This window comes from Penaeus japonicus, unplaced genomic scaffold (genome assembly GCF_977035675.1).
Source record: "Penaeus japonicus unplaced genomic scaffold, GWHDUDI00000001_assembly GWHDUDI00000022, whole genome shotgun sequence".
Lineage (NCBI taxonomy): Eukaryota > Metazoa > Arthropoda > Malacostraca > Decapoda > Penaeidae > Penaeus > Penaeus japonicus.
This window is the reverse complement of record NW_028234424.1, coordinates 16,255,239-16,265,238: the sequence shown is the minus strand read 5'-3', so window position 1 is coordinate 16,265,238 and position 10,000 is coordinate 16,255,239. Positions and strand designations below refer to the sequence as shown.

The following is a 10,000-nucleotide window of genomic DNA, read 5'->3' as shown; positions in this document are numbered from 1 at the left end:
ATTATTAACTCAGATCTAATAATAAGTTAGTAAAAAATTGTTAATAAATGTGCGAATGTTGGTGGTTATAATTTTGTTTATATGATTTACTAGCCAGCATTATCATCATGGATTCCTTCAATGCACAGAACAGATACAAACTTCTCTGACGGATTAGCTGAATCAGTCAGTCGTCTGTCATGCGTTTTGTACTTGTCAGAATGTGTGTGTGACATCTCCCTCCCCTTCTATACTCTGTTTGACATGACTGTTACACAACTTATATGAATTTTACTGTTTGTTTTTTTGTTGTGTGTGCATGTGAGAGTAAGAGTGAGAGAGATAGTGATAGTGTGATTATTTGTGCGTGCGTGCGTGCGTGCGTGCGTGCGTGCGTGTGTGTGTGTGTGTTAGTTTGTTAGTTTGTTAGTTTGTTAGTTTGTTTGTTTTTGCATGTACAGTATGTACCCCAGAATCAAACACTTTGATGTCTTATCTGAGGAATTGTCCTGTTGCAGTGCAGTTGTAGCACAAAGCAACAAGTTCTCATAAGCTTAGCAAGAGAAAGTATATGAGTCACACAGAGCTCCCAGTGAGTCAAGGTACAGAAGTGTTCAATAGTTCTCCCACCTTCTGTTGTGAAAGGTGGTCCAAGAATGTTCATCCTCGGAAGTAGATAATTAGTTAGGATTGGCGAAATATTTACAGATAGCCAGCTCAGTAACAGGCAGAGGGTGTAAATGCTTGAAAGCAATTTTTGATTTTGGGTTGTTTTGTTATTATTATTATTATTATTTATTTATTTATTTATTTACTTATTGTTAGAATTATTGTTTATCTTTTATATCTAAGGTCTCTATTTATTCATTTCTATAAGTTATTATTATTTGTTATTCATTTTATTGTTTATTTATCATACTTTTTATTAGTCTTTTTTTTTTCTCTCTCTCATTAGGTGTGTCATTGATACATTACAGTGTGTGCCAAGTGGAGATAGGGTTAGTGATACTTTGCCAAAACAGACACACTTGAAAATATAAATAAAAAAAGAGAGTGAGAGGGTTTGAAGGGACAAAAAAAGAAAAGAAAAAGAAAAGAAAAATGCTCATCCCACAGACAAGTATTTTTAGGTTCCCTATATGCATCATCTCTCTTGAAGAGATTGCAATCGGTTTGAGGAAATGTCAATTTGGAGCTCGTCACATTACCCAGGTGACAGTTGTTGCTCCGGACAAGTAGTTAATATCAAGGGAGGAAACCCAACCCCATTCTTACACTTGGCAGGGGTTGACTTCCGGTTGGAGATTCGAGGCAAAATGAGCTTTTGGACGAATGCAAAAGGCTTGTTTTTTTCATGTATGGCAGTGTTGGTTGGCAGTGTGTGGGGCGCTGGCAGGTGTCCAGTGAGGATTCTCATATTAAGATCTTGTAAACTCATATCTGTGTCTTCTCACCAGCTCGCGTGTGGTGGTGTTATTTTGGAAAAGGTGTCGTCAAGGTTGTAAAAATAGGATGTTTTTTTGCTTAATGAGTAAAGTTGATTGGTGGTGATAGTAAGAAATATGTAGTAACACAAAGATACGTTCATGTTGTTGTTGTTTTATCTCCCTATCATATTGTTTGAGATCTGGCTTTTATGTTAAGAAGAAGCTAGGGTGTTTTGATTTACATTGACAGTACAATGCCCTTTACAATACCCTTAAGGTATTGTCACTGAGCAATGTTCTTTAAAATTCCCAGCTGTTGATCAGAGACATCCCCTCCTCCTCCACTTTCTCCAGACATGTGATGCAACTTATTGAAAACTACAAATGTTTTGTAAATTGTGTTTTTGTGTGCGTTTGCTCACACAAACACACACTCACACTTGCAAGTACATTAACGAACTTTCAAACAATACATCCCCCCATGCACAAACACACACACACACATACATACTCCCCCCATCACAAGCACCTCCCCCCCACCTATGCACAAACACCTCCCCCCCACCTATGCACAAACACCTCCCCCCCACCTATGCACAAACACCTCCCCCCCACCTATGCACAAACACCTCCCCCCCACCTATGCACAAACACCTCTCCCCCACCTATGCACAAACACCTCCCCCCCCACCTATGCACAAACACCTCCCCCCCACCTATGCACAAACACCTCCCCACCCCTATGCACAAACACCTCCCCACCCCTCTGCACAAACACCTCCCCACCCCTCTGCACAAACACCTCCCCACCCCTCTGCACAAACACCTCCCCACCCCTCTGCACAAACACCTCCCCACCCCTCTGCACAAACACCTCCCCACCCCTCTGCACAAACACCTCCCCACCCCTCTGCACAAACACCTCCCCACCCCTCTGCACAAACACCTCCCCACCCCTCTGCACAAACACCTCCCCACCCCTCTGCACAAACACCTCCCCACCCCTCTGCACAAACACCTCCCCACCCCTCTGCACAAACACCTCCCCACCCCTCTGCACAAACACCTCCCCACCCCTCTGCACAAACACCTCCCCACCCCTCTGCACAAACACCTCCCCACCCCTCTGCACAAACACCTCCCCACCCCTCTGCACAAACACCTCCCCACCCCTCTGCACAAACACCTCCCCACCCCTCTGCACAAACACCTCCCCACCCCTCTGCACAAACACCTCCCCACCCCTCTGCACAAACACCTCCCCACCCCTCTGCACAAACACCTCCCCACCCCTCTGCACAAACACCTCCCCACCCCTCTGCACAAACACCTCCCCACCCCTCTGCACAAACACCTCCCCACCCCTCTGCACAAACACCTCCCCACCCCTCTGCACAAACACCTCCCCACCCCTCTGCACAAACACCTCCCCACCCCTCTGCACAAACACCTCCCCACCCCTCTGCACAAACACCTCCCCACCCCTCTGCACAAACACCTCCCCACCCCTCTGCACAAGCACACCCACACCCCTCTGCACAAGCACACCCACACCCCTCTGCACAAACACACATCCCCCCCCCCCATGCATAAACATTCCCTCCATCACTAACATCTCTCCCCCCCCCCCCACCTATGAACAAACACCCCCTCACCCATGCATAAACACCTTCCTTCACCCATGCACAAACACCTCCCCCACCCATGTACAAACACTCCCCCCACCCATGTACAAACACTCCCCCCACCCATGTACAAACACTCCCCCACCCATGTACAAACACTCCCCCACCCATGTACAAACACTCCCCCACCCATGCACAAACACCTCCCCCACCATGCACAAACATCTCCCCCACCCATGCACAGACACCTCCCCCACCCATGCACAGACACCTCCCCCACCCATGCACAGACACCTCCCCCACCCATGCACAGACACCTCCCCCACCCATGCACAAACACCTCCCCCACCCATGCACAAACACCTCCCCCACCCATGCACAAACACCTCCCCCACCCATGCACAAACACACACACACCATGCACAAACCACACACACACCCCATGCACAAACCACACACACACCCCATGCATAAACATACACACACACACCCCATGCATAAACATACACACACACACCCTCATGCACAAACACACACACACACACACCCTCATGCACAAACACACACACACACACACACCCTTATGCATAAACACACACACACACACACACCCTTATGCATAAACACACACACACACACACCCCCACGCACACACACACACACACACACACACCCTCATGCACAAACACACACACACACACACACCCTCATGCACAAACACACACACACACACACACCCTCATGCACAAACACACACACACACACACCCTCATGCACAAACACACACACACACACACCCTCATGCACAAACACACACACACACACCCTCATGCACAAACACACACACACACACACCCTCATGCACAAACACACACACACACACACCCTCATGCACAAACACACACACACACACACCCTCATGCACAAACACACACACACACACACCCTCATGCACAAACACACACACACACACACACCCTCATGCACAAACACACACACACACACACCCTCATGCACAAACACACACACACACACACCCTCATGCACACACACACACACACACACCCTCATGCACAAACACACACACACACACACCCTTATGCATAAACACACACACACACACACACCCTCATGCACAAACACACACACACACCCTTATGCATATACACACACACACAGACAAATACACTCGCACACTCTTTCACACACACACACACGCACACACACACAGACAAACACACTCGCACACTCTTTCACACACACACACGCACACACACACACACACACACACACACACACACCCTCATGCACAAACACACACACACCCTCATGCACAAACACACACACACACCCTCATGCACAAACACACACACACACCCTCATGCACAAACACACACACACACCCTCATGCACAAACACACACACACACACCCTCATGCACAAACACACTTGCACAGACAAACACACTCGCATACTCTTTCACACACACACACACACACACACACACACACACACACACACACACACACACACCATCCAAACACAAACACACTCACCTACACACCAAAACACCCACCCTCACAAAACAAGCAAAAACACTCTTTCACACACGCGCAAGCACACAAAACTCAAAAAACTCGCAAATGCAGAGGTATATTGATAAATACATATACATACTGCACATATGTACAGGCATACCTAAGAATAAGGTCAGAATCATCATTTGTATATTTTTTTATGTCTTGATATTACAGGAGAATTTATTGACAAGCAATGACAACCACCTCTTTCCTCTCCTAAACAGTGGCCGTCTGGGCTTGCCTGCCCCGCACGCAGAGAGGACAACCCATCGTGCTGGGTGTCGACCCCAAGGTCCAGAAGCTCCTCTACGCCAATGGGAACTCGGTCATCATCCGCGACCTGGAGGTGAGACGCCGCAACCATGTAATTTTCCTCCCTTGCTTCTGCTGCCATATTCGGTGGTAGTGGTGATGATGAGTCATGGGGCTTTCATGATAAGTGGGTGAAGGGGGAGGGTTGGTGGCTGATGAGTACTGTGTTTGGGGGAGGTATGTCGGTGATAATGTATGTCTTTTTTTTTTTTTTATTATTATTATTATTATAATTATTACTTTGAATCTGATGGAGAGCTGCATATTGTGAGGGGGCAAGGAAAATAATTTGGAAATGTAGGGTCTGGCAACTTTAGGAGTGGGGAATCACCTCCTCTTACAACACTACAGTCATGATAAACGGTTCACCTGTTTTGTAGTGGCAGGGATTCGGTTTCCTATATCTTTTTATCTACTTTTATTTATAGGATATGTAGATAAAGGTTATAGTTTTCGTCTATTTTTATTTCATTATTATGTATATTTTCGTATTTACTTATTTTTAATCTATGGGTATATATTTTTGTTTTAGTTTCTATTAGGCCAAATTATTGATTGGATGTAATGGAATAAGCATATTTTTTTCCTCTTATTTTTAAGATAGGTTAATCAGAGAGGGAAAACTGTGTTTATATGCTGATCTTTATAGATTTATGATTATTAGTTTTATATTTGCTTTCTGTTATCCTTGTTTCAAGGACTCAGATAACCTAAATTTCAGAACTCCTCCGTGGCTGATGTCTACACGGAGCACTCCATCCAAGTTAACGTTGCTCAGTATGCTCCTTCCGGGTTTTATATCTGTTCAGGAGGTTAGTACTTTTGGGTTATGTAGTTGTCATCATCGTCTTGTTTTATCCTTTTTTTATATTCTCTCTCATTCTCTTTTTTTGTGTTTGTTCGTATCTTTTCTCTCTTCCTTTTATTATTCTCCTTTTTTTTCTACCAACTCTTTCTTCTCTCTATTTTTTTTCTCTCTCTTTTTAACTCTTTCTCTTACATTTTTTATTTCTTTTTCCTGTCTTCTCTTCTTGGCACATGTACTGTAAAAGATCAATATGGATTAATTTCATATTTGTTTTTTTGTGATTCTTTCTGCAACAAAAACACTGCTGTCATTCAGTGGATAAGGATATTATATCTCTGACAGGGGTATTCTTGGATTTATGATATTCAGTGAGGTAAGATGTTCTCAAGTCTCATAGTTTAGATTGTTGGTATGATAGAGCTAGTGGAGACATAGTCCTCTCTCTCTTTGTATTGTTGTCGTCCTTTTGATATTGTTTTTCTTGATTTCTTTCCTTACATTTTCAAACAAAAGACTTATTGTCAAACAATGCTCATTCTACCCACCCTCGTTCCAGACCAGCATGGAAAAGTCCGCGTCTGGGACACCATCAACCCCGAGCACATCCTGAAGGCAGAGTACCAGCCCCTGGGAGGCCCAATCCGAGACCTCTGCTGGTCACACGACTCGCAGCGGATCTGCGTAGTAGGGGAAGGCCGGGGAAAGTGAGTAGTGGCCGTTGTTATTGTTGTGTCATTAGCCAGTGCAAAGAGTAGATTATTTTAGTAGGAAAGATATGCTTAACTTTTCAATTATTGTATATGATTATGTAGATAAAGAGAATAGAGACGTTATTGGTGTGTGTGCAAATGTATATAAAGAAATTGTCCATTTTCACTTCCTCTATTTCCAGGTTTGCCCATGTCTTTATGATGGACACGGGAGCCTCGGTGAAGGGTGACCTATCTGGACACACCAAGGCTATCAATTCGGTCTCTTGGAAGCCGACCAGACCTTTCCGCATTGCCACCGGCTCCGAGGATAACAAGTCTGCCTTCTATGAGGGTCCTCCATTTGTGTTCAAGTGCACCAAAGCTGTTAGTATCTGCAAGTCTATGTATTTATTGCTGTAAATATGTATTGCTTAATTTTGTTTTATTATTTTGAAAGTTGTTGTGAGAGAAACCTACAGTCTATTTTATTTCCCAGTATTTCACATTTTAGTGTTTTACATTATTCTGATGCAGGGTATCATTTCTTTATTCCATTTTGGCAATCGGTGCTAATAACATTTATCTCTTCCACAGGACCACACAAAGTTTGTCCAATCTGTGCGATACTCCCCAGATGGTGAGAAATACGCCACAGGTGGATTCGACGGCAAGATCTTTGTGTACAATGGAAAGGATGCAGAGCTTTTGAAGGAGATGGGATCCCCAGCACATAAGGGAGGAGTTTATGCTGTGAGTGAGACCTCATTGGTGTCTGAATTGGGAAGCAAATCTGTCTTAGTTTGGTTGGACTTTAGTAATCTAGACTGGAGAAGGTGATATAGTAATATTTTCCAGTTCAGGAATTTCTGTAATGCAGAATATTTCAAAGACCATATGACTGCTCATCCTTTCACTTGATTCATACCATCAAACAAAAACTTTTGTCAGTGACTTGAATCTCTCTTGGATTTCTCCAAATCCTCTTACTACATAGTCTCTACTTTCACAATAAACAATACAGCAAAAACTGCTTCCTTCTCATTATGTACCATAAACTGATCTATAAACAATAATTAATAACCTGCAACCACTTTGCTTCAGGTATCCTGGAGTCCTGACAGCAAACAGCTGCTGTCTGCCAGTGGAGACAAAACCTGCAAGATTTGGAATGTTGAAACCGGGGAGATGGTTTCGGACTTTGTCATGGGCACAGAGGTTGAAGATCAACAAGTGTCTTGCATCTGGGCCGGGGAACACCTGGTCTCGATCTCACTCTCTGGATTCATCAATTACCTCAATCCAGCTGATCCATCGAAGCCTAAGAAGATCATTAAGGTATGTTGGATATTTACTTCTGCCAAAAGATATTTAGGTGACCATCTTTTCATTGTGGTTGAAATAGAAATGCTACATCACTATGAAGATGAGTCAGGTGTGGAGAGAGGGCAGTGTGTTGGGAAGTTTGTTTAAACTTATGTTTATGATTGCAGTGATGATATGAACTTTTTAATTAAGTATGTTGATCATGCTTTGCTTTTTTTCAGGGCCATAATAAGCCAATATCTCGCATTGGTCTCTCCCCAGACCGCAATACTCTATACACAGCAGGAGTTGATGGCACAGTCACTGTTTGGGATGTTGCAACAGGTGAGAAGAGAGAAAAAGGAAAAATTGATTTTGTGTGGTTAATACCGTAGAGGTGATTGATAGAAAAGAAGTTTATGCCTTTTACTATCAACTGGTCTTGTCAGAAAAATTTCTTAATATTGTACTACATGATAACAAAGATTATAATGAATTAATCAATAATGATGATGATTGATGAATGAAAGAAATGACATAGTTTTTTAATAACAAGTTGAAAAGGTTAAATGGTGTGATATTGTTTAAATAACCATTTTTTACCTCTACCAACAGGCGACAATGACCGCATTTCGGGCAAGGGCCACGGGAACCATGTGTCTGGCATTGTCGTGAAGGACGAGATTGTCTTCAGCGCTGGCATCGATGACTCTGTCAAAATCATTGGTAACTTGTTCATTGCCTAAAATGCATACATGGTTTATTAAGTTAGTTTTAGACAATTATTATTATTATTATTATGTGTGTTTCACTGTGGTGTGGTGTCACTAAATTACATGTCATGGTAATTTCAACATTCTTGCCTAGCAGAAAAGGGAAATCCCCTTGATGTTGGCTGGAAATGTTAAGGTCATTATATAGTTGAAATGATAAACAACATTTATTGGGATGTATATATATATATGTATATATATATATATATGTATATACATATATATATGTATATACATATATATGTGTATATACATATATATACATATACATATATATACATATACATATATATACATATACATATATATATGTATATATATATGTATATACATATATATATGTATATACATATATATATGTATATACATATATATACATATACATATATATACATATACATATATATATATACATATACATATATATATACATATACATATATATATACATATACATATATATATACATATACATATATATATACATATACATATATATACACATATACATATATATATATATATATATATCAATTGGGATGTATGAGTGAGTGTGAGTGTGTGTGTGTGAGTGAGAAGAGTGAGTGAGAGAGTGAGTGAGAGAGTGAGTGAGAGTGTGAGTGAGAGTGTGAGTGAGAGAGAGAGTGAGAGAGAGAGTGAGAGAGTGAGAGAGTGAGTGAGAGAGTGAGAGAGAGTGAGAGTGAGTGAGAGTGAGTGAGAGTCAGAGAGTCAGAGAGTCATTGATATAGATACACATACTTACATACACAGTTGATTTAACTTTTGACACATTTTATTTTTATGAGAAAATTAATGTTTGCAAAAAACATTTCAGACCGTCTCCAGAATGGTTACACAGGAACATCCATCTCTCTGGGATCACAACCCAAGATGATGGCAGCTCTGGACGATGGTGTCATCTGTGTAACCACTAAAGAGGTTAGTTGGCTGATCATTGGGTAATTGGGGCACGCTCTAAGTGAAAACCCCTATGCCGGGCCATTGCAATATTGCATTGGAAACGTCACACTGGCATGTTGCCCCGGCATTCGGAATTTAGCTGTGTCACACGGGTGTGACGCACCGTCATCATTGGGTTAATAATAATATAATTATTGAAAGAATTAGAGAAAGAACCCCCCCTCCCTCAATAAACTAAATACACTGAGTTCCAACACCATGCATCAGTTTGTACTGCACCACTTTTTTCCCACCTGTTTTTCAACCCACCTCTCTCTCCACAGATCTGCATGATCCGCGATAATGCCAAAGTGGGAAGCCTCCCCATCAGCTGGGATGGCCTCTCTATATCCACCAACGGATCCTTCAGTAACGAAGTTGCAGTTGGTGGAGGAGACAATCTGATCCACATCTACACCCTGAGTGGCAACACCCTTACTGAGGTGAGTTGTGCAAGTGGATGGTTTTTAATTCATTTTTGGTTTTAGAAATGAGGCATTTGGTAGAAGGTGAATGATCTTTTACTTTCAAATAGGTCTGGT

The 10,000-nt window shown here is 42.3% G+C and overlaps 1 protein-coding gene across 2 annotated transcripts in view; it reads left to right on the top strand.

The window, feature by feature from the left end:
* flr (actin-interacting protein 1 flr) overlaps positions 1-10,000 on the top strand; it is a 20,236-nt gene that overhangs the window by 751 nt on the left and 9,485 nt on the right. For both annotated transcript variants that reach the window (XM_043009011.2, XM_043009012.2), the window contains exons 2-11: positions 4,836-4,957; positions 5,645-5,735; positions 6,288-6,435; positions 6,624-6,807; positions 7,018-7,173; positions 7,525-7,758; positions 7,968-8,070; positions 8,341-8,451; positions 9,334-9,437; positions 9,743-9,901. In XM_043009011.2, the coding sequence (XP_042864945.1) occupies positions 4,836-4,957; positions 5,645-5,735; positions 6,288-6,435; positions 6,624-6,807; positions 7,018-7,173; positions 7,525-7,758; positions 7,968-8,070; positions 8,341-8,451; positions 9,334-9,437; positions 9,743-9,901 (1,412 nt within the window). The remainder of the gene's footprint in view (positions 1-4,835; positions 4,958-5,644; positions 5,736-6,287; positions 6,436-6,623; positions 6,808-7,017; positions 7,174-7,524; positions 7,759-7,967; positions 8,071-8,340; positions 8,452-9,333; positions 9,438-9,742; positions 9,902-10,000) is intronic.